This window comes from Homalodisca vitripennis, chromosome 1 (genome assembly GCF_021130785.1).
Source record: "Homalodisca vitripennis isolate AUS2020 chromosome 1, UT_GWSS_2.1, whole genome shotgun sequence".
Classification (NCBI taxonomy): domain Eukaryota; kingdom Metazoa; phylum Arthropoda; class Insecta; order Hemiptera; family Cicadellidae; genus Homalodisca; species Homalodisca vitripennis.
In genome coordinates this window covers 169,155,135-169,182,516 of record NC_060207.1, presented here as the reverse complement: position 1 = coordinate 169,182,516, position 27,382 = coordinate 169,155,135, and the positions used below count along the sequence as shown (strand labels likewise).

Sequence of the window (27,382 nt, the reverse complement as noted above, 5' to 3'; positions counted from 1 at the left end):
AAGAATTGATCGGGAGATGATATATCAATGGCACTACGCCAATATTAAATCTAGTGCCCTTCTAGTTAGGAAACGAAAATTCAAATTAACATATCCATCAATTGTCCATTAGTTGTCAAATGTAAAAGCGTATAAAAGAGTAGCTTAACGAGTATTAAGTGCTTTGATGCATTATTTTAACGAGTGTATAGGAAACCTGTATTTTACAAGTATGCAAAAATATGTAAGAAAAATTGAAGTACAGTCAGTTATTATTTAAAAATTAGATACACAAGTAATTTATATATGTATGTATATAGTATGCAGCTCTTGACGCAGTGAAAAAAATAAACGGCTCGTAATACTCGGTTGCTCAAAATTAGTTGCTGTTAACTTTAAAAAATATTAAAGAGTAGAACGAATGACTGAATGCGTTCTTTGTAGTGGATATATTTATAAAAAACGCGAGAATATTTACTTTTTGATTTAAAAACAAAAAAATTAAGAAGAAATGTACTAATTAATCAAGATATCTCCAAGCCAACTACAGAACTTAATGGTCTAATACCATTAACTTTCCCATTTATAATCTCCAATATTGTGAAGTCGTAATATAAATATTGTCTAAACGCATTGCTCTTTAACAAAGATACACAACTCATCCTGAGATATAGTGAACGTTATTAAAGTTAGCAACCGCTACTGACGTGTAAATGAACACCAGTATCTGTAGGAATGTTTAATGCTCTAGGGAAATAGGCGATGCTTGTAAGCCCTTGGAGGATCGTTAGGGTAGGATAGCGCCCTTTTGTGGCTGACCTGTACTTAACAGGACGAGCCCATGAGGGAAATTCCACACAAACTAACATCTGTGTAGAATTTATATACATACTCGTATATACAGTATATATAACGCGTATATCTATAAAGGTATATACAAATCTAATGGTATCCGATTGTATGCTACTGAAACACGTAAATGCTATTGGACCAATTTATTTACTGAAATGTTACATAAACATTCTTAGGGTCATTCTTATTTCTACAATCCCTCCGGGCTACGCCTCCCACTGGCCTCTATAGTTGTGAAAAATCCCTCTTCGTCTCGAAAGTTCTATTACAGCAAACAAATATTATTAATTGAAAGAGACTTTTAAATTCAATCGACTGATCTGAATAAATATTTTCTGTATGGCAGAAACAAGCATATGATTAGTTATAAGAATAAAGGTTTTAAAAGAAAGCTAATACGTCTGACCTTACAACGGAAAACATGGAGACCGACATGGTTGAAATCTACAGAATCTGAAATAGAGTTTTTAATATGCATCACAGGATGGAGGGCCATTCTTAAAATATTTTGTATTATAACTTCTTCTGATAAATTGTTCTGTAGATCTAGTCGCGCCAGTTGATAGTTGATAGTCCTATTTTGGGTAGTCCAGCAATCCATGAATAAACTTGAAGAGGAAGAGATCATCCGCCAAATCTCTCCGAAGCTCTAAATGTTGAAGCTGAGCACCTCTTGTTCCAACTACTCAACTGGTACTTCCAAGTAATGGTACGCAAGCATTTCCAATCAGTCTTACAAAGCGGCGTTGGATGCTTTGTAGTCTGATGATGTGGTTATCCTGGTTATCCTGGTAAGGTCTTCATACCACTCTACCATACTCCAACACGGCGAACAAAGGATACAGAATCACTAGAGAGCACAGATAGCCCACACTTGACCACTCTGGAGATAAGGCTTTACTAGTTTTAGTGCAGATTTCTTCAAGATGAAGTTGACTGAATAAAGTAGATTTCAGTTGAATTCTGAAGACTCTTCGAAACACTGATCAAGAATAATTCCACTTACTCAATAACTGTAAGCGATTGAGCGACTTCTCGAAAGAAGGTTACCACCCAGCACTTATTTATGTTCAAAGACATTTTCACAATTGGATAGGTACTTAACAGCATAAAACAGTTTCATATTATGCATTTGGAATTTGAATTTAATCTTATCAGCAAGATCATTTATGAAAACATTAAAACATATTATCCAAGCAAAGACCCTTGAGTAACTTCTAACATCACACGGAAAGGATCGGAAAAAACCAGAGTTAAATTTAACTATTGAGAATATGTTGCTGAAATAACTCCAAATCCAATCCATTAGAGGGTTACACACTCCATAGAATTTTAAATAAAAATTTATATTTTTATGGCACACTTTATCAAAGGTGTTAAAGAGATCTAAAGAAGTCTACCTCCAGGTCCCGAGTGAAACTGGTATACATAAAATTACTAAGCAAAGTGATGTTGGTAATAGTGGATCTACCTAATGTAAAATCATGTTGCTCATTACCTATGACTTTGCTAAACATAGGCTTCAGTCTCTTGAGCACAACAGCCTAAAGATCTTAACAATTGGGGTCTGAATAGTTATGGGTCGATAATTTTCGTTATCGGTCTTCAGTAAATACAAATTTCCACGTAACCAACTCATTTTATACTGTATAAATTAATTCACTATCAAATTTTGTCAGATTTATCTTTCACTAATCTTTAAAATAAGACATTGAAACAGAATAGGTATATAAACTTATAGTAATGTTTTAGTATTAAAGCATTCTTCGTTCTTATTATTATCATACAAGTTATAAAACATATTATTGATGAACATAACTTAACTCTCGTTTTTACATGAAATAATAACATTTTAAAGAATTATTTGTCAGGTATTTTTAATAGGCATTAGACTCAGGTGAACAGGATCTCGTTATCATAATCAGAAAATGAAAATAGATAAATAAATTTAATCACTCTTCAATTACTATATTTAATACCTACACCGAATTTCGACAGTAAATGATCAATTATGACTTTACTAGACGATAACTAAAATATATGACGTAAAAAATACGTGTATCATCATGTTTTTGTATTCCCCACAACGAATAGTTAGTTAGAATAGTTAGAATACTTAGTTTCATTAAGTCCTCTTTTCGATATAGTCAATATTTTTGTTCTTTGTTATAGTTATAATCCACATTAAAATAATATCCAGACGTTCCTGCACTGACTGCTGACGAGCGCCAAACAACATGACATTAACATTTAATGACTGGGCGCTGCGTGTATGATCACCCTCTGAATTGTAAGAGAGGAGCTAGCACCAAACGTGCCATAAACGCTCCCACTCCGTATTCAGACCACAAGTTGCTCCAGTAAAGTTATTCTAGACACTCGCTACCGTGGCTTATCGCCCCAACTTGGATACACCTTTCCAACTTTACCTTGGCTGGAGTTTGCAGTTTAACAGCGCTTAAGTAAATTTTCCCGTAGGAAAGTTGGAGTTCAACACCGGATAGAGATTTGATTTGGAGTGAAGAAGGTGAAAGAGTGCAAAGGGTTTAAAACATTCTTCCATCACCAATACCTAATGGAACATCCAATCGTATGAAAATTACTATCCGCATAAATATTGTTATTACATTTGGTATTTACAGTGTTGGAGATTCATTTAACAAGAGAAAATTAATTGGGAGATTTATTACTTAGTGTTTATTTATATTTTCCCTTTTTACCATAATTTTGTTTAGCAATTACTCATCTTTTGACATCTTTAACATCGTAAATTAAAGATTTATATTTAAATTACTTTCCAAATTTCCTTTTGTCCAGATAATTAAGGAAGAGTACTGACATACAGAAAAATAAGTATGTAAATGACACTTTTGTCTGTGATTTCTGAACAAATGTAAAAGCAAAAGAACATTTTCCTCCGTAGTACTTTGTTATAAAGGATTCTCCCCTGTAGCGGCTTACGGGAGATTATCCTGGAAACTACGACACGACATTCTAAGGAATCCCCTACAAGTTTTACATTAGGTTTTCCTTCAGCGTTTCATTACACTTGGATTTGTCTTACGTACATATAACTCGTAGGGCATATATCATAGAATATACTTTAGGAGACAGCAAAAGCTACTAAGATTCTTTAAAAAATCCTATATATATATATATATATATATATATATAATAATTGAAAAATTTTAAACCACTTAATCATAAAAAAACAAATATGATTTCGGAGATTGAAAGCATATTGTTGGTTAAAAAAAATGTCAGTGCAGTTTTATGAACATGCATGAAATACCAATGTCTAAGTAAACAAATATTTTTAACACATGCTTAAATTATAAATATATATTTTATTTTTTTTAGTTTATTTTATTCGTATTACATTTAATTTCAGTTAAAAATTCCACATTGAACACTGAAACAAATATTGATGAATCAGTAGCTGTGACGAAAGTTGGCGATCAAAATAACTGGTAGTTAAAAAAGTTAAAAACGCTCTATTTTCATTTCTGTGACTATTTTATAGAAATTAGCTGATGTGCTAAAAATCAAATGTTCTTATTTTGCATTTCGTTTTTTCGTTATCAACAAAATAAAAATAATTTTAACAACTTTAACTTTGCAAATTGATGAAAATTACATGGCATTTTTGGGTAACACCTCTAAAAATAACATTGGTACTACTGACTAGCATTCAAAAAGGAGTCTAGGACAGTAAGGGCTTTAATCTGTGATAATATATCAAGTAAACTTTAGAAAACTTTATATATATATATATATATATATATATATATATATATATATATATATATATATATAGAGTATTATTTAATACCACTATATTATAAAAAGCCAAACATAAAACTGTCTAATAATGTAAATTTTCATTTGGCGTTTGCCTACAGACCATTGTTTTCAGCATAGACCATATCTTTATGTTTGAATAAGTTTGGTTATATTGTAAATTACATGTTTTTACCCAAACATAATGAAACATCTATTTAGTTTTATAGCGTATTTAACTTTATCGTTTCTAAAGGTGAATATCTTAAATGTTATGAAATAAATAATTTTATTCTAATATAATGTTACGTGTAAACAGAATTTCCAATGACATAAATTACCCACAAAAACTGTAATTTTTAGAGTTTATAAAACGAAGTTTACGTTCAAAATTCACGGTTGTTAAAAAGGAGGAAAACTTGTTCGAAACGTAAAAAATCTTTCGTGAAATGTTTTTATTTGTTGAAAATAAAGTGCTCTTTTGTGTTTTTAGTTTCATTAAGTGTGGATTTTTTTTATTTGTTTTTCAGCTCCAAACCTCATAAATATCATACCTTTATTTATGTTTGGTCTTTACTTATACTTCAAGATATTTTTATTATGTCCAGTATTACAAAATAAAATAATAAACATGGAAATTTAAAAAAGTAATTATTCGTAACTTAGTTGTCATTGGTTAATTTATTTATAAAGTCTATTATTTTTATAGAAGTAAAACGAAACTCAAGAAATAATTTCTATACACGGGTTGTATATATTCCGCGTTGAAAAAATGCAATATTATGTGTTCAATGAGTCAAGCAAGCCTGTAGTGTATGATATTCATAGTTGAAACTTTCAAAAGCTTACAAAAAGATAAGTAATTAACTAACTTGTGAAATTATAGCTTATATTTTACACATTAGTTGTCAGACTATCATTATTCATATCTTAATCATTTATTGGAAAGCCGAAAATGTTACACGATACTAGGTTAAAACAATAGCACCATCGCAATTTCATTTACAATTACAACAACATATACATATTTAAACACAACAATGACGTCTCTTTTATACTGTTCATATATAAATTTTTAAGGAAAAGATTGTTCTTCATTAAATATTTTAGTTCTTAGAGAACTAATTTTTAAACTGTATTAATTTTATATAAATGGCTTTATCATAAGTGAAACTCAAAAATGTGTTTAAAACTGATGCTTCTTACCTTTCCCGGCTGTGCTCGGTCAATTTCCTGAAGACAGAAAAATTATGTTTAAATCACATGATAATATGTTTACGTAAATAATTATATTAGTATGAGAGTATATTGGTATAAGGATCTTATTATAATAAAAGAAAGTTATGGGTATATATAAGAAAAACAAATTTAACAGAATTATGTAATACGATTCAAAATTTTATATAATTATATTTTCTTATTGGTTTGCTTATTTAAATCAACTATAAATTATCGTATCCAATAGAATTTGTTTTAATTAAGATTATGTTAGAGAATTAATTTATAATTATTCTAAGTATTTTTCTTTTTATATATTTAATTTTTAGATTACTGTTTTTATATTATTTGACTTGTAGAATATGTGACCAGACAACGTACGAACTATGGGTTAGAACATGTATTATGTTAAAGGACAGAAATGATAAAATAAGAATGTACCCGATTAGTTAACCCAGAGCAGCCCCTGGAGCTCTGATGGTTTTCTTATATTACTGAATAAAAATATGCCTTTTGAGACGCTGTGTTTCATGAAATTAGCGGTTTGATCTTCGCAAGATGGTTCACTGGAATTTTACTCTGTTCAGAAGTCCAGAGATGTAGTATTATAAATCCTTGCTCAACCAAGCACCCTCGCATGCACACTCACAAAGGTCGAGCAGCACTGGCAGCAATATGCACTATTTCCAGAATGCATTGGTCAGATGTATAAATTCTTATTACATTTAATTAATTAATTTACATATGTAACCAACATAGCTACAAAGTCCAAACAAGACGTACTTATGATATGGTAAAGCTAATTTATAAAGCCCATACTATCATTAATAACCTTGACAATTGTGCGCGTTTAGAAATTAAATTTCTAATGTTTAATAATGTGTACTAAGCATGTTATTGAGTTGTACATATCACTCTTTGAAAGTTAAAAATTAAATAGTGGTTCTAAGCTCGGTTACAAAATATAATTTCTTTTATCCGAATTATCACTTACAGAGAGTTCGCCTTCCGTGATAAAAAGTGCCGGTATTAAAAACAAAGCAGGTTTCAGCGTTAATCCATTTTTAATGACTGTTTATGTGGAACAATTAGTGCCAAGAGATTAGTGACAATTTATGTAGGGTCAGGCGTGGAGGGTAGCCCCGTAATCAACCTCTCCCACCCCCAATCCGCCCCTCGGAGAGCTGTTATCATTGGTAATGTCCTCCCAGCCAGTGATTAGTCGATCATATTATTATCACTTGTATTATGTTTGTAATGACAAGTAAACAACGATAGCCTGGTAATGTTTATTCAACTTCATCACCTTCTTTGTGTAAATTTATACAAGAACACTGGTAGTTAGAGAATCTATACAATCCCCACTCTTTCTCTGATTAATATGTATATTGAATAATTGCTATCAAATACTGACTCGATAATATAATTTGTATTTAAAGAATATTCAATTCTTATATAACTTAATACGGCTTGTGCAATTCAATTTTCATTGAGTTCAATTGACGATAAATTTACTATATATATATATATATATATATATATATATATATATATATATATATATATATATAGCCTTATTTAAGTATAAATGAACATGATTGATAAGTTTTACTAAGACATCTTATAGTATTGTTTACCGGTACTCTCCTCGTGATTTCACCGAAACTCAGAATTAATGTAGATAAGGCTCCTCCTGAGATCTAAGGTAGATTCGCCCTCTTTATCTTTATCTGCTACCAAGCGGTGCAGAGTTTGGTCATAAAGCCTGTTATAGTTTGTTATTGTAACTCTTAAGAAAATTTCATATGTCGCTAATGAAATATTTATACTATGCGATATATAAAAACTTTGACTGCCAAGCGTCTTTGATCTTAATATCGTAGACTATCTGTTAAATTGTTTCCTATTAGAAAATATGTTTAAAAGTATATTCGGTTTCCATTCACCAATATTGCAGGACCTCCTACCAGAGAAATCTATCAAGGATAAACATTTCCAAAATTCTCTATCCTTCTCCTTAATTGAGGAAACCTTTCGCCCAAACAACATGGCTTAAGACCTCATAATGGTTTGGCCAGCAAAATAGAAATGTTGGCCCCGTTTACTTTGCTAGCTACAATATATTTCCTTAAGAACGAATATAATATGGACTGTACTGCGATGAATGTAAAGACTGGAGGGAAAAGGTTTTTGAACAATCTTGTTTTAGTGAAGCTAACTACCAAACAATGAATCAACTAAGTAAATCATTGTTCTCTATGTGCGATCGTGGTGGGGTTGGCGAAAGCCGGAGGCAGCCCTAGAAGTTACTACTGCTTCCAAAAGTTAGTCAACTTCCTAAAGGGGTGAAGGGAGATCGGTTATAATTTCATTTTACCAGTGCTCTGTCACAGAGTTAATGAAGTGGGAACATTAGGAACATATTCTGTAGTTGCTTTACTCATTGTAACATTTACTTTTGCCATGATTATTAGCTAGGTATAACATGCGTATAGCAAAGAAACATTAAAATACTACCTTCATACGGTTATAAATTGATAGGGTGTAAATCTTAATAGGCAAAATAATATATGAATACATGGATGAGCATGGATGAGCATGGATGAGTATATGAAATAAATTATGCTATATATGAAGACATTTTATTCATATATTTGTCCAAAAAATTGATTGACTGTAAATGCCTTATGCAGTGATTTGTTTCATTTGAATGAATAGTACCACCCAATAAGCAGCTTTGTAATCCTTGCCTTTGGTAGAATAGTTTTGTCTGTTTTTAATCTAAACTATTTCCATAGAAAAATTTTATAAAAACATAACATGAACATAGAATATTTAATTTAGATAAATTATTCTCTATATTACATTCATAGTTATATTTTATCGAAATATAATTTGACGAGTTTATAGTTTTCGGTAACTCCACACTAGTTTATTGTTCAACATCCTATAAAACGATAGTTGTAATTAAATAAAATACTTTTTCAATAGTTCCAAATGTACTTATTGGAGATAATGGTGTTGGACTATAGCCAGCAACTGCTGCCAACTTAACATTCCTGCAAATTGGAAGTTCTAGCTTTGCCCAAGGTTGGCATTAATGACATCTTTAATGTATATTTATCTAGCTGCATTTGATATCTTTATTTTTACTTTATAATTGAATTGGATGCTACCTTAACATATTTAACGCTTAAATATTTTAATTATACTTATAATTTTTTTGGTAAGGATTTGGTTTATGTAAACATGCATTTTAATAATCAAGGAATATGAGAGAAAAAATATTTATTTCGTGTTAATGTAGCCTAGGTCTCGAAATCATTGATTAGCATCCATTTATTCTCGTGGAAAGTCTACAAAATTTTAGTTAAAACAGAGAAAAGTATCGAATCAAAATAATGTAAATTGTAACATATACAAATCTTATACGGCTTCCCAAAATGAAAATTTACTGCTTCAAGAGCAGTCTTGACTATAAGAGCACAGGTTGTAAGACTGTAGTTGTGCTTAAACATTCATCATACATATGAATGAAGATTCAAAACCGTTCTGAGTAATATTGTGTGTTATAAAAAGTAATAATTATAATTCTGTATGACAAGTGAAAACAAATACATACTTCTTCGTAAATCGTGTGAACTCAGAATATATAATAAATACAAATATTGTATATTTTTGAATGAAAATAAATCCAACCACCTGTTTAAAACATAATATATATTTCTTAAGAAATTAAATATATATTGAATTGATGGTTGTATATATTTCAAATTACTACATATAAATAATGAAGCTGTATAACGCAAGGTTGGATTTTCTTTGTGAAACTAAGAAACGTTTCGATAATGTAAAGAACCTTTCATACTTTTCTAGAAGAAACAATTCCGAACCACCGTAAATATTCCAGCTATGTGGTTTGGAAAGAAGCAATTCTGAATTCCATACTGAGTGAACACGTTTCTCCACTCCAGTCCTCGCTGCCTTCACGGCACGGGATGCACAGAGTCCTTCCGCCTCTCTCACACGTAATGTGGCCCGAGGAGCGAAACTTGCGTACGAAATTGCTTTTGCTATGAAGTATGCTTTTGTACAACACATTTTTCACCGGATTTCGCACAGACACAACTTGATCTTAAAGCCAAAGGCATTTATAACTCGAGGGTCTGGAAAATTATATTTTTGTTTGCATGTCTGTTTTCATGATATCTCAAAAACGAAAAAACCGTAGGACTAAAACATTTGCACGAAGCTTCATTTCTGTATCGGCAACACTGAGATCAATGATTGTACACGTCACTTCAAGGAGGTTTTAATATGTGACATTTTTATTCATAAAATAAAAGGAAAATATAATACAGTATAAATTCAACATTAAAAGTAGGTGAAAAATATGATTCTAACGCACTTTTTTGTGGTAAAACCTCCCTAAGTCACTTGAACTTTTATTATGAAACCTAACTGAACGAACAACAATGAGAATGTGTCATATGCCAGGACATCTTGAGAATGGAATAAGCTATATTTTTATATAAAAGTTCGCACGCAGCCTCAGAAACTTAAGTGACACGTGATGTGGCGTACTTCTATCTTAACTCAGGTAAATGTTATGTATAACGGTTTCGATGTTCTGTATAGCAGCCCTGCAAAACCTAATATCAACTAATCCCTATGTTAGATGTATAAGTAGTTGCCTATAGTCAGGTCCGAATTGATTATTTCCTCCAATATTGACTGACAGATAATGGCACATGTTACTTTTCACGCAGACTGGCGTCGTGATCGACCTACATTTTATGTTGTACAGTTTTTATTGACAGGAGATGGCAAGTCATGGACAACTGTCGTGAAAATGTTGGCAGTATAAAGTAGATTTTGGTTGAAAATGTTATCAGAATTTAAAACCATTTATACTATGGAGATTACAATTTAAATCACTAGGTCAACGTTATAGTTGTCATGTATTTACAACTACAACATACATACAGTACTGTAACATATTTATGTTACTGTACTTGTTTATAATAAAACTTAAACTATAATATTTTTTACCATGATAACATTTATTGTTGTTTGCTTTGAATTGTGATAATTATGTTAGGATTTTAATTAAAATATGTTGAGATGTATATCATGCAACCACAATCAAATATAACGTGAAAAAGGACATCGGCATCAAGATGTAATTCACATCAAAAATCCTGATTTATCACTTAACTTTATAATATAAGGGTGCCTTTATAATTGCAAGTTTTTTTAATACTATAATAGGTGCTGTGTTATGTTATATTAACTTTACTGTACACTAAAACTATAACTAACCCCATACTGAGGGTTGATTGATAGTGAAAATCTACATATTTTTGTATAACTGATTTTGTAAATAAAAAGAAAAGCAAAGCATTGATATGGATAATAGCTTATTTTAATGCGACTGTTGAAGATTTATAATTAAACAAGACATAAAACTTACATCAATGAACATTGAACATTACGCGCACGCGCAATGTTTGGATTTTTAACATCTCTCAGTTATAGCATCGTATTTTGCTCTATATTAAAATAGACACATATTTTTTATATATTTGTAGTCAACTGTATTTTTATATTACCAATTATAAATTGTTTTTTGTGTCTAAAAATATTGTCTTTTTTAATCTTATATAACTCATATATTATTCAGTATTTAAAAATGGTCATATCTGGCTGTTTTATAAGCAATGCGAGAATGAATTTTAAATTTTATTGATTTTATATTTTGAAATCCTGGTACTACCGTTCAAAAAAAAATTATTTATTAAATGCTTTTAAACAATTTGCTCTCTCCTTTCATGCAAATCTTACACGTAGATTTTACTCTTTTGTCACTTTTTAGTGTTATTAATTCAATAATTCTAGAATTACGGTACACTATAAAGAGTAGCTCCAGTTAGTCTGTCCCGCAACATAAACCTAGTTTATGAGCCGTTAACAATGGCCATGAAGCAAGCTATCAGAAGTCTGTAACTTGGCGAGAGATTGGCTGGTGCCTCAGTGCATGAGCGCTAATAGGAAGAGGGGTGACCGCCTGACCCTAATTCAAACTCCGGAAAATTATACAGTGTTCTTAAAATCCATGACCTAAACATATTTATTTGTAATTTTTATCTTATTGAAACTGATTTTTTACAGTGAAAGTATTATGGGAAGTATTTGATTACACCAAATTTCTCTCCCAATCTTAAAATTCTATCTCTTTCACTCAAATCCTGACATTACTATGGTAAAAGAATTACCTGACCAGAAAATACCTGCCCATATTCCAAGTACCACACCAAACTAATTATCAAAAGTTATGTTTTATGTCGCTGCTTCAAACATTTTTTGACGTAATTTTCCAAAACTGTTTTATCGAGACCCATAACTGTATGTTAGTCCAAAGTTACAAAAGCAAGCGCTTTGACACTACGAGACTTTGTTCCAGTTAGTCGCACATATTGAACAAAGGGTTCCTCACAATAGGACTTTTCATAATTTTACTAGCTTAAAAGTATACTTCTGAAAAAGAACCAACTTTACTATCTGCTTATTTGTATAATTTGACTTCCACTCAATGTGATAAATGCCCGTCTAAAAAGAAGAAATTCCGTGCCTCACGTTCCACCATTTTGTACCTCTTTTCCAGGGAGTATTATACCTTTGCTGACATAATATTTTTTGATTCGTGCGTAATCACAATGCCTCATTCCCAGACAGAAGCATGGGAAACCTATACACAAATAAACGATGAAATTGAAACTATAATTAATATGTTTATACTTCACCTAAGTCAATATTAACTCTCTTGTAATCATACGAATATAAAAAATTATATTCCCCGGCTTGGTTGTGACACTCCTACTCTGGACGGAGAGTAGTACTTATTTATTTCGCGACCATGCCAATCTTAATTTAAAACTAATTTGGCAGTTTCAAGACTAAAAATACACAGAAAAGAACCTTGTCAGATAAATTATGATGTCAGGATAAATGTCAGATATAATTAGTTGGTAGGGAGGTTTAAATCCTTTGAACAGCAAATGTAATCTTGAAATAGACTCGACATACAAAAACCTCGATGAGTAGTTCAATAACCACTGCTTCATGAATTTAACTTTTCGTCATATACATTTCCTATGGTTATTTAAAATGTTTCAATCAATAGAATCCAGTATGGTCATTAAACAACTAGAGTGTAGTAGATTCGCAAACGTTCACGTTCAGTAATATGGGTTCTCACAGGCGATCTGTGAAGATAAACGACCTAGCTCGTTGATAAAATCTCCGGAATCCCAAGTAAGTTTCTTAAAACATGAAAACTTATGTTTATTTGTGGTAACGTGTTCAACTCACTATAATCTGTGATTTGTTTATTACACTTGTATGTATATACATTTCCTTATACAAATAAACGCCAAATACCAATGACTGACATCACGAAATGTTTACAACTACAAAGCCGATACTCCTGTAACTCTGAAATGCTTGATAAGAGATAGTTTTCAAAATATTACAATCTAACCGTGGAAATTCGCGAATAAACCACGGCATGTGTAAACAAAATTTGTGTAATATTCATAATTTTGCTAATATATTAAAATTACCATTAGGTTCTCAAATGAGGAATTTCCTAAATTCTAGTTTTTGGATGTTTATATATAACCAATAGCGACAGCTCGTGGGAAATCACGATAACACCCATGCGAACTTAACGCTCGTCGTAATTATTATTGGATACCGAGACTTGAATTGTGAATGAAAATTTAAAACGATTGCTTGTAGTGATGTGTAATTTTGGTGGATAGTATCCATATTTGAACCCACGAGATTACGGGCCTAATACAGTGATAAGTGATAGGTTGCGAAAACGGTGACTTCAGTATTATTATAGTAACGGTTGTTCACAGGCTAACACCAACGTAAATGTTCATCCAATCCTACAGTTGGAAATCCGACGGGACTCTAGTCTCTTATTAAATCCATTAACACTACCCATTTAATATGAAACCTACTTATAAATATTGTTAACAGCACTGAAACTCGAAGACGTCACGTGATTTGTAAAGAAAATTGGGAGGAGATATCTCGAAGAGTCTGTGATCCATTAATAGTTAGAAGCCTTATTCACCGTGCCCTATCCAGTATCATTGCACCAAACTTGAAAACTTTAAAGCTCCAAACATACCCGGAAACTCTTAGTTGGAAAATACTTGTAATAGAGGCATAAGTGTTATGATAACTTAATAAACAGAAATGTAAGACAAAACATCTTTAGTTTTATGATTGCCATGTAATTGAAATGAATAATCAAAGGTCAACGTAATTTAGTCCTGAAATCAGGAAGTTAAATTGTTAAATGTTAAGGTTAAATGCCTCATCGTAATCTGATATTCCCCAGAACATTCAGTTTTAGAGCGTACGATTTAAAGAGTATTCAACACTAAAGGTCAGAGGGTTCAAACCCAGAGGTTGGCGTGCAAGCCACTTAGAAAGCAAAATTTTAATTTATTTTCAATATTCAATGGAATTGAATTAAATTCTTCTTAATAGTCAATTCTTTCCAATACTTAAATACCCAACTAGAAAGGATTACGGTTCATGTAGGGATTTTGAAAGCGCAAACATAAGGGAGCATGGCTTCCTTTACTCACTTTGACTGAAACTGAGATAGTATTCCTTCTTCCAAGCTGACATGGCTGATATAGTGCTCTTCATCCTTCCCATACAATCGTAACAGGATGTAGTACTCGTACCTAACTCCAACCTTATCCATCCTGAATATCCTGTCACTGCGAAAGCATCGCAAAGACCCTTTTAGGACTGAGTGCAATGAGAGATTTCCCCATATATCTGTCCCAAATGAACAGAACTCACTTTATGTAAAACTCATGAATAAAAATTACTAATAGTCCAATTTAAAAATAAGAGTTCAGTAGTTTACGGGGTGTAAATAATTTGTGGTGTTGAATGTATGGATCTGTGTCAATCGTTTCCAGTGTATACCTACAGGGTTAAGTTTAGCAAAGGTTAAAAGTTTACGTCTCTTTATTTAGGCCACGATTCAAATATGATGGCGCAGATTTTAATGGATAAAGTTATGATATTTTAATATAACAATAATAATAAATTTATAAAAATGTAAAATTCATTGTACATAAAAGATATTTTAATCCACGGAATTTAAACTACAACAAAGCAGGTAAATTTTATAGAATAATCAAACACTTTGAAACTACTTCAACTTTGATGCTAGTTTGAATGTAATTACTTGACCTACCTACAGTTTTACCAAGTTTAAGGTGCGAGCTTTTTTCACCAAGCTTAAACGGTGTTACCAGATTAAATGTATATATGGTAATTAAAAAGCGTTCTTTCCAGTACTTGCATACTCCAAGACAGCACTTACGTGAACTGCATTAATAGTTTTGGTATATATAATAAGACACAATAGATGGAATGGACAACAATAAAGATTTAGATTTAGATCCACCCAACAATGCTTAGTTGCGAGTCAACCTAGCTTCATTTGGTCTTTACTTTTAGATGGAGTTGGTAATAAATGAATTTTATAAGTGAAGTAAGGGTCAATCTATCTAGAACTACATCAATTAAGATAACATTATACAGTTAAAACCACTGCATTATTAGAGCAGTAGCAAGAGAAGTAAACGTTATTTTTAAATAATAGTTATTATATTTTCAATTCTTGTATTTATACCTTTTAATTACTCGGCTATAATTTACAACCTATTTATTACTCCTTTAAGCCCCATACTTGTAAAGTTAACGTAGCACTGAATCTTTTACAAACAGTTTTACCGTATAAAATTGTGTTGAAATAATAATAAATGTACGACAATATTCAGTGTTTTAAATATGTGTAATGGTTATTGCAATATTGGCCTGAATGAAATATATTAAATAACTAATTGGTTTGATACTAACCATTTATAATGATACTAAAACAAATAAATGACATTGCGACATAATGTAAAACATAAGCATAATGTCCAAAGGTCTTAACAATCTTGAAGGAGTTTTTCTTTGCTAGCCGTTATTTCTCATGATTTGTAGCAGCCAAGGGAGTGATTTATTTTGTGCTTCGCGGAGTATAAAACATCTTAGTGTCTTATTTTGTGCTTGCGTGGCACAACTTTCAAGCTCAGAGTACAATGTTCTTGATTTTCAGACATGATATTTAAAGTTCCAATATTTCGTAAACATAAATAACAAAATGAGACTGACCTATTGTTTTTATTGAAACAACAGTAATAATCTTTGATCATAATGACAACTCAGCACTGTATTTGTAAAACTAATGCAATCAAGCTATCTTATCTAATAAGATTTCAAGAGATCTGCAAGTATGCGCAATGTCTTTAATATTACTCGCGAGAAAGCCGTATGTCAGATCCAATTATAATGCAGTAACCTCAACATTCTTGAAATCATACTTTGGACGTTAAGTCCCCAATTATATTCACTGAGTAGTATTTTCAGCACGATTCACATTCTATATAATTTCCCGGGCTCTAATGAGAGTATTTTGGACATCTTTACAGTGGACAAGATGTTTAAGGCATTCCTAATGTTTGTAATGGGACAGAAATGCTTTAATTCAGACAACATCCTATATGGCTCTGAAGCCGTAAAACTAGACACAAGAAGATACGAAGTTCTTCCTGAAACGAACTTCAGGTCATTACTTTCTTTTAATTATCATACGAATCCTACTATTTATAGGCGTACGTCTAGTAAATACAAAAATAAATTAGCTATTCAGTTTTTTTTATTGAATAGCGTAGGTTTAAATCCTTTTTGTGGCCGCAACAGGTTTGTTATCAGTATTATTAAAGTTGCACTGTTTTGACTCCACCCCTTATTTTGTTTAATAAGATCTTCGCATGTGCTACTGGCTCGCTAGGACGAATGAAATAAGACTTAAAGGGGATTGGGAGGATAAGCTTCAGAGTTTCATCACTACTAACACAACTCATCTATTGTAGCATAAGAAACAGTATATCGTATACAGTTTATATTCTCTTATAAAGAAGATTCAGAATTTTTATTTTACAAACTACAAGTATAAGTTTTTAACCGTAATTTTCATTTAGGTAAAATATTTTTGGATATTTACGGCTGAAATAATAATCTAAATGTAAGGAGACATGTCAAGAACCGGAATTCCAATGGAAATTGCCGATAAAGCTCAAAGTTCGATTGTTTCTGTCTGTATACTATGACACTTGTAAGTAATCATCAAACTACATTCTAGCTTGCTACTCACATTATAATTATTTTTTCAAAAATACAGTTAACAATAATAATATATAGAGTTTGAAAATAGAACGAAGATTACCTGACACTGCTGAGGGCCTTGGCGGTTGGGAGATGAAGCTTTAGGCCGGGCTTTTTTGACGGACAGTTTGCTTGAGTCCGGCGTGCCCTTTACGTCCTCCGTACTCCCCACTAGAACAGGAGAGAACCACTTTAGTGATGCTGAAATATAAAAGCATTTAAGTCAAGTAACGACGAAAAAGAAAACTGTATTAAAATTCAAATGTATAGTATTTTATAGGGTAGGTCGATAACGAGCCAACATGCTAAAAGTTTGACAGTTTTAAAACTAAATTTATGTACATAATAGGTACTAAAATAATAAATTTCAATTGTTTTGTTTATTGAATACTCCATTTACTATAACGTTTATTACGCTTACCTTTAAAAAGAAATTATAATGAGTAAAATTTGTCGCTGCTACAAAATAATTGTAAATGTTTATGTATTAATGATTCTTTTTCAATTTTAAACTGACGCCTAAGTAAGATATTATTTCCATCATCCGTAGTTATCGAACAGATTGCTGATACTATAAGCAAATACTCCAGGTTTATTGAAGCCCTCTTGCTCTACTAAACCCGCTTGACGACACATGTACTAATTGATATTGCAGTTATATATATTGCTCACTCAGCGTGACATACTTGATACCGTATGAATGTCTAGGTTTCGATTAATAGACATCAAAATCAATAAACCTTACAAAAAAGTTTTACAACACCAAAAATACAAAAGGAATGCCATATAGAAATTGATGTTTTCCGGATGTGAAAACTCTGCTATAGTTTATCAGGCTTATTTGAGATGAATCACTCTAGTCTTATCAATGTATCTATTTTATTTTAATGTATGTGTCACCAATGATTATTGGCTACTGAGCAGAAAATATATCTTTTTAAAGAAAGTCTTCAAGTTTATAAAAAGGAATATATATTTTTTAACGTTTGCTACATTACTTTCCTTTTTTAATTCATGTGAGGTAAAACCACGTTTCGTAGACTGTAAATTAAGGAACTGTGTTACATAGGAAAAAGAAAGCAAACGAAAAGAGTATTACCACTACACAAACATCAAGTTGTAACACACAAAAATGCAATATAATGTATAGGATTTTGGTTAGTTAATTTAAGCTGTAATATGCCGTAAAATAAGATATTTTATGAACAATTATCTCTTTGTACGTAAATCAAAAACCAATTTATATGCAACAGAAATCTCTTAGAGGCTGATGAAAACAAGAAGAAATATTATAATCACTTGTCACGTCGAAAGAATTTGTTCGGAATATCTCTAATAACTTTGGAAAGTTTTAATGAAGCTTTACTGAAGACAGTAATGATTAATATTAATGAACTGGTCCCAATACTGGCGCCTGCAGATGTTGATGTAGCAATCAGACGGTTCCGAGTTTAACTAGCAGCTGGCCCCCGGCAAACTCTTTGCAACTAATTTTAATAGTCATTAAAACCTCCCGCTAAGTTTTAAATGAACAGTTTATTTTATTGTAATCAACTGTCAACATTTCAATGGAGGCCTAGTTATATTAATGAAACAACTGTTTTTGTGTGAATCGTGTTTGAAAGTACAAAAGCTGAAAAATTAAAATAACCTAACAAAGTACCTACATTGTATAGATTGTGATAACAATTATATCTTTAAAACCGTAAAAAATTTGTTAAATACAACGGACTTTAAAAATAAATGTTGTGGTGAATTTTAAAAGCACGTTAATTTAAGACTACACTCGTAACGTAAACGTTGAGGAATTTGAGGAAGACGTTACACAACTGTGTTTCTGTAAAAATTCAAAAACTAATTAAACCACTATTTTTATGAGAGCTAAGACAATATCCTACGTACGTATTTCTAATTTACGTAACTAGCACCTTTCTGTTGATCGGGCTTATCGTACATGGAAGGGAGGGAATGAGAAATGGAGAGAGAAGAGTTAAGCTGAAGTCTTTGTTCTTACCTTTACCAAAGAATTCGAAGACTTATTCTCTAGACCGTTTTACATAACATATTGTGTTACTTAGTTCTAAAGAACTGACCAGGGAATTTCGTGAGCACCCTATCACCTCTAAGTCACCTAGTTTGCAATTTCAATTCACACTAAGATCTTCAGAATCGCTATCTTATATTTTCTTCCTTACATTTAATACTTTTCTTTCTGTTCATCCAACTTTCGTGCCTTCGTATACTGCACTGCACTTTCGTAATTGTGCTTCTTACCATTTTGTAAACAATAGTTTGTGTAAATGGAGCTCACAACACAGAAATCCTTTCTTCCAGATCCACTCTTTTGCTGCTATCACGTCTCTGGTACAGGTTCTTTCATCCTACCAAAACACATGCACTCTAAAGTACATGTTACGTACTTCCTAAACTTCATATCTGATACGATAAGAAATTTTTGTCTACTATTTTCACACCACTTCCATGTCATCTTACCATTAGTGTCTCTCCTTCCTCATTTTAGCCTCATTTTAATGTATTCGTTTCAGCCCCTTTCTAACAACAATATTCAAGGGATCGTTCCAGGAATCGTAAATAGCGAATATTAACTTCTCAAATTGTCTATTTAAAATAAAATATTCTTTTAAGAAAATCCAGTTGTTGATCAAATATTTAAACAGCTTTAAAGTTTAAAATAATATAACTATCGCATAAGCAAGCTTCGAATTTTATTAATTATTCACATATTTTAAATCAAACCTTATCAAATAAAACACTAAAATACAGTATTTAAACCAACGCAAAATTCTGAATAGTAATAAAAAGTTTATATATAATAATAATCCGATCTTTCATAAACCTAAACCAGACCACCAATCCAGGTGGTTTCTATCTTAAAAGTTTATTTATACACAAGCAGTTGTGAAGCGAGTCATCAAGTGCATGTAATTATTAAAATATTCTGAGACACGAGTTTCCCGACAACAACTTCTCCTTGCCACCACCGCGTCGCTCAGTTTGCTGAATTAATTAAAGCAAACCTCGTCCACACTCCTACTTGTAGCCAAGTTCAGAAATTGAGGGAGCGTTCGTTTCGAAAGAGAAATACCCGGTAGTAGGCAATTACAACTTGCAGGTAATTTAACTAATTCATGTGCATGACACTGCTGTCGATATTAAAGCAATCCTCGTCTACACTGCTATTTATTACTCAAGTTCAGAAATTGAGGGCGGAGAATTATAGGGGGGAGGAGGTATAACAATTATACCTTTACTGTCTAAACAAACTGAAATATTCGGCCTTTTTGTGAAACATTTTTTGGTAGTAAAATTAATAGGTAGAACATTGTTGATGACAGTATATCCTAAACTAACTCTTTGCTTTTCTTATTATCAGCTTCGTTTATCAGTCACAACGTATCTACAGCAAGAAAAAGTAAGAGCCTCCTTTTATTACATATTTCATAAGCACTCCTTGGTTTTTACATCATTCCTTATTGCGTCGCTAACATTTGTCCAGTGAAATATATTGTTATTAAAAATGTAACCATGAAGTATTTTTTACTTTGGCCCACATACTCAGTTTTTAAAACATCATACATGTTAAAACCACTTCCTAATATTTTATTTGTAAAAATTGGTTTTGATGGAAATGTTAGTTCACATATGAGAATGCGAATTCTTTTGTAAATACCTTTACTGTCTAAACAAACCGAAATATTCGGCCTTTTTGTGAAACATTTTTTTGTAAAAACCTATATACCTCAAAGTATTATAATCTTCCATCGCATTATATTATCAATTAAATAAATCATTGTACAAATTTTAGTGCAAAATAAATGACATAAAACAAATTTTAATCCTGATAACTATCTATTACAAACATTAAGTGTTATGTTGATTTTACCTAAACAGTAAAATAACCAAATTAGTTATAACATCCATAAATATTATTTATTTGGCATTACTAGTTTTATCATAGTGTTTTAAATTTTTTTAAACCATTGCTTGCCAAAAAATTTAATTTCTTTTATCACAAATACGTAAAACGTTATTATATATCTTCAATCCAATCCATTAATATTAAAACACTAGTCCAACCTTAATTTTCTAGTGGTTAGTATAATCTAAATAAGTAATTATTTTGTTATTTTACTGTTCATGGCATTTTTGAGACTGTATTAATGTTTGTGTTAATTGTGTTTGTGCTAAATGTTTGTGTCAAATGTTTGTGTTTGTGTTAATTGAGTTTGTGTAAATTAGATATGTATCTAATTTATATAACCCGTACCGGTTCAGTATTATTAGTCAAGTAACAATGCACTGTGTAAGAACTGAACCCGTACCGGCTCAGTATAATTAGTCAGGTAACAATGCACTGTGTAAGTACTGAACCCGTACCGGTTCAATATTATTAGTCAGGTAACAATGCGCTGTGTAAGTACTGAACCCGTACCGGTTCAGTATTATTAGGCAGGTAACAATGCACTGTGTAAGTACGGAACCCGTACCGGCTCAGTATAATTAGTCAGGTAACAATGCACTGTGTAAGAACTGAACCCGTACCGGCTCAGAATAATTAGTCAGGTAACAATGCACTGTGTAAGTACTGAACCCGTACCGGCTCAGTATTATTAGTCAGGTAACAATGCACTGTGTAAGTACTGAACCCGTACCGGTTCAGTATTATTAGTTAGGTAACAATGCACTGTGTAAGTACTGAACCCGTACCGGTTCAGTATTATTAGGCAGGTAACAATGCACTGTGTAAGTACGGAACCCGTACCGGCTCAGTATAGTTAGTAAGGTAACAATGCACTGTGTAAGTACTGAACCCGTACCGGTTCAGTATTATTAGGCAGGCAGGTAACAATGCACTGTGTAAGAACTGAACCCGTACCGGCTCAGAATAATTAGTCAGGTAACAATGCACTGTGTAAGTATTGAACCCGTACCGGCTCAGTATAGTTAGGAAGGTAACAATGCACTGTGTAAGTACTGAACCCGTACCGGTTCAGTATTATTAGGCAGGTAACAATGCACTGTGTAAGTACGGAACCCGTACCGGCTCAGTATAGTTAGGAAGTTAACAATGCACTCTGTAAGTACTGAACCCGTACCGGTTCAATATTATTAGTCAGGTAACAATGCGCTGTGTAAGTACGGAACCCGTACCGGCTCAGTATAGTTAGTAAGGTAACAATGCACTGTGTAAGTACTTAATCCGTACCGGTTCAGTATGATTAGTCAGGTAACAATGTACAGTGTAAGTACTGAACCCGTACCGGCTCAGTATAGTTAGTAAGGTAACAATGCACTGTGTAAGTACTGAACCCGTACCGGTTCAGTATTATTAGGCAGGTAACAATGCACTGTGTAAGTACGGAACCCGTACCGGCTCAGTATTATTAGGCAGGTAACAATGCACTGTGTAAGTACGGAACCCGTACCGGCTCAGTATAGTTAGTAAGGTAACAATGCACTGTGTAAGTACTGAACCCGTACCGGCTCAGTATAACTAGTCAGGTAACAATGCACAGTGTAATTACTGCGCGTACATAATGTTATGGGTTAACGTATACAATGTTAAAGAGTTATAGTTACTAAAACGCTGTAAGGACTTTTTTAAAGTCTTGAACATTTAAAATGATTCAGTCTTGGATCAGGGGTTTTATTATACTACCATTCCGACCGAATATCCTTGCTATGAAGAAAGTCAACATCGCTACATGTTCAAATTATGACATTTAATTCCCATTCATTAAATTACAAAATTATACATTTTAAGTAAAATAGTAGATTAAATTATTTGACTGTTACTGATATCATATTTTACGTTTATACAACGAAAACATATACTGGACATAATAGATTTACAAATTCTAGTGGGACAAATGTAACACATCCAACTGAGATAGAGCAATCAGGCTGATGCATAACTCTGTGGGAGCGGACATGTTAGCTCATTAGTGGGAGGGGGAGACACGTAAGGGCTAGAAGGGCGAGTAGGGTCAGGGAGGGACAGCCTCGTACCGGTTGTTATTAATGACCATTGCCTATGAGACAATGTGTGTTTGAAACACTAGTAGGCAGCCGTCCAAGTGCAGAGAAATTGGTATTATGTTTAATCTCCTATAAGCGCTGTCTATGTATTGAAGGCAATCTTGGAGTATTGATATCGTTGGCGAGATATATGTATACATGTTTAAATACAAAAATTATAATACAATCAACTAATGAATGTTATCATATACTACGTAAACTGATTGAACTGATTATGCAGTATTATTGCTAATTATTATGAGTCAAAAGAAATAAAGTAAGGTTTAAGAGTACACTAAGGTTTTAATTCGTTATATGCGTATCCTAACAACTAATTTAAAAAATCATAAACTACACAATATATTATACGAACTACTTTGATTAATACTATGTTGAATATATATGGAAATCTATAGTATGGAATATATTTATTATTATCTCCTACTGATAAACATCTTCACTTTTTTATATACTGAGTTACCTTGATTAGTTTCCTATAGCCTAACACAGTACGGTGTCTGCTGGAGTAAGCGTTAAACTACTGTACAATAACTGTATTACTATAATATTTAGATAATACCTTTACCGTGGCTCTGTACTGAATGATCTTGACGTGTTCCTAAAGCTTGATGCGGTAAGTTATGTTTAATAAGTCAACATGATAAAATTTAAATGTGTATATATGTTTAAAATTATTACCATCAACATCAGTATTATTATTATTATTAACATCAGTGATAGCTATTCGTTACATAAGACTAGTAGGTTTCTAGTTTCCATCAAGGAAGAACCGAAGGATCTTCTCCCTTTACTATCACGGTTGTTAAGTTGGTGACGGTCAGTTAAAGGAAGCTTAATCACCACTTCTATGTCTGGAAATTTGAACCTCCAGGAGAGGTGACGGTTTATTATAACGTGTTGATATCTATCCCCATTAAGCAGAGCCTGGAAGTACTTCACTTCGCAAAAGAACGTCAAAATGAATTTCGAGTTGAGCTACGATGAGAACTCACACACTTTTACCATGTTAGTCCCTGGGAAAAGTTCCAGAATAATATAGTGGCAACATGACATTAAATAAAGAGTACAATGAATATCAGATTACATCCGTACAAGTATTCTATTATACATATATTACCGAAGTATCCCTGGGTAAATAAGGGTAGTCTACTTTCATCAATGGTAAGAATTACTTTCTTGATGGTTAAAAACTGCACAGAAGCTCCCTTTTTATTGCAGGTGCCTCTTATTACTCCAGGAGGATCAAGTGATTGAATATCAAACCTATCCAAATAACGATAGCTTTGGCATGTACATAATACTCTTGCATTACTGGATACTATATTTATCCATAATAATATTATACCCAACCACCAATAATGTTTACATAATACAAATTGTCGACTTTCCCATCTTCAATTGTCCGTAAACCAACACCCAATACGCTGTACGTGATCCAATCATCCATTAATTATAATTTTCAACATTGCCTTGAAAGCTTGAATATAATCCAAATATATTTACTTGTAAACTAGTCTCTCGTTTCTAATGCAAAATGTGCACATTGTGTGAACTAGCACCAAGTTACCTGTTAATCATATTTATTGACGTTATTGTACTACATGATAAACACATTACTTTTAGCAAGTATAGATTCAGATATTTTAAAATTGAGTTGTACTATTATAGATATAAATAATATATATTTTATGTCCACAGTTGTTTATTACATTATATGTATATATTAAATTGAAATTTAAATCTACATTTACATCCTAAATTTAAAGTTAGAACCCAAAATTTGTTTGAATTTACCAGACGCATTGCAATCGATCAATACTTGTTAAAGGGCTTATCCTACTGCCACAAAATAAATTATCTTATACGCAATTCAAGTTATTTCAATAAGTTAAGTATTGTATAAAAATTTTACAAAAGTTCCGAATCTCTGAATGTTGCGAAAAGTACTGTAATTTTTGAAATCGGTTCTTGGTTACAGGTTGCTTAATAGACTATCTACGTGACTAATAACAGTAATTTATAATTAAATTGTTTCAGAGAGTTTAAATTAGTATAAAAAAGTATTTCTGATGACAATTTATTTCACAGTGTTTAAAACTCTATTTTTATACTTAATAAAACCTGTGTGACGGCGAAGACACAGCAATTAATAATTAATAATAATATAATGCTAACAATAATGGAATTGAGAAATAAAACTAAACATCTATACATTATAATACTGCTCACGATATATCATGGAAGGAATATGAGTAACAAGATAGCTGCTTTTGGCATGTATTTGTGTGATAAGACATACTACATTTCATGGCTCAACATGTCAGAAACTAAGTGTGAGTGGTGTTTCCAGGTCAATAAAATAAGAAGTGACGGGGATATATATCCGTGTATGAACCAGTTTTAGCTATGATCAATTTTGAATTGTAAAGCCATTTACATACAAAATAATATCAAACCTATTATATTTGTTAACTATTTCAACATATTGTATTGATACTGAAATTTTCTTTTCAAACATTGTATACAAGAATAAACCGTATTTTAAATTTAAATGGCTATATAAACAAGTTTATTGAAACTGACATGTAAAATGTAAGTAAAAACTATTCAAAATACATCAACAAACTTTTATCTAAACTAGTACCTCTGTTTTATGATACAATCTGTTAAAAGTAAATTAAAACACAAGGACTTTTAAAGCAAATCACCAAATAAGCATGATTTACTAAACAATCCCCTAGTTTATTGTCGCGGAACGATTAAATTGAACTATTTCAATGATGATTGGCATTGCAACCTAAACTTATATCATATACAATTATATTAATAAGGCGATAAAGCAATTTTTATTTGTTACTAGCTGTTCCCCGCGGCTCCAAACGCATTTTTCAAAATGTTACACACCTTGTTATAGGTAGTAAAAATACTTATGATGTAATGTGATGGATTCGTTTGAAATTTTCTAAATGTAAGTAGGGATACATCAAATACATATTATTTCAGTGATTAATCTCTGATATCATGATTTGGCATTGTAGGAGCATTTATGATTATAATTATTTATATTTAGAACACCAAACCACACTGAAAAAGAAAATTCAAATTCGGTCAAAAATCGTCCTACTTCAATCCTTGTCATGTTTAAATTTACTTTCTGTCTAAGATATTTCTAGTGCCATAGCAGAGTTTAACTTTTTACTGACAAAACAAATATGAACATAAGTAGGTCTGAGAAGGCTACTCCCTTTAAAATGTCTACTACAGACCGCCTACTTACGGTGCCACATTTAAATTTACCTGATTGTCTCTATAAAAAGTTATATTCGTTTTTAGCTCTCGGAAATCAACTTTGGTCAATAAACGACTAGTTTCGGTTCTTGGAATCTACTTTCGATCTACTGGTATTTCCAGTGCCAAAGTTGAGATTAGCTTGCTGTCCCAAAGAAGAAAATATACTTGCAAACGTAAGCCTATTACGGTCTGGGGAGGAATCCTATCTACATCCCTTAGAAGGGAGAGATTCTTATTAAGTTTATGCAAATTTCCAAAATAATCGTTATCGTAAGATCTGTTTATAAACTATCTTTATCTAAATTATAAGATCTTGCGTTAAGAACTCTTAATATCTTTCTGACGATAGTCTGGGAAAGAGTGGATCGTTGAGTCATGTTAGTATTCATTTCTTCTTTTTTTTCAAAAAATTCCTGAACACAATGCCAAGGAAGTTCACCAAATTGGTAGGCTTCAAAATCCGTGACAAAATCTACTAATTATTTCATGAAGGCTAATTTTATAAGTTGTAACAATATGATAATGTATTAGATGTTTTAAATTCGTCACTGATGCAATATAGACTAAATCGTAGGTTTTTATTTGCTATCTTCATTAAACGACTGATCAAGTTCTGTAAAATTAATAATTTATAAAGTCTTAATCTGAAAAGGGGTCTTACAGCATATTTGGCGAAGTTCATCCCACCGTCAACAACTATTTAATGTCAGTTAAATTTGGATAATGAAACGTCAATTTTTTCAGAAATCAAAAATATACCAGGTAAATTTTCTAATCTTTATCTTCATATTAATCTTCCTCGGATTTCAACGAATATTTTACTAAAAGATTTTTAGCCGATTTGGTCGAGCCGCTCGCTCTGGAGATTAGCGCTTAGCAACACATT

The 27,382-nt window shown here is 31.9% G+C and overlaps 1 protein-coding gene across 3 annotated transcripts in view; it reads right to left on the bottom strand.

Moving 5' to 3' along the window:
* Positions 1 to 27,382, bottom strand: part of LOC124352711 (serine-rich adhesin for platelets-like) — an 850,824-nt gene that overhangs the window by 343,083 nt on the left and 480,359 nt on the right. For all 3 annotated transcript variants that reach the window (XM_046802336.1, XM_046802335.1, XM_046802337.1), the window contains exons 5-6: positions 17,207 to 17,316; positions 5,818 to 5,844 (exon numbers count right to left, since the gene is read on the bottom strand). In XM_046802336.1, coding sequence (XP_046658292.1) covers positions 5,818 to 5,844; positions 17,207 to 17,316 — 137 coding nt within the window. The remainder of the gene's footprint in view (positions 1 to 5,817; positions 5,845 to 17,206; positions 17,317 to 27,382) is intronic.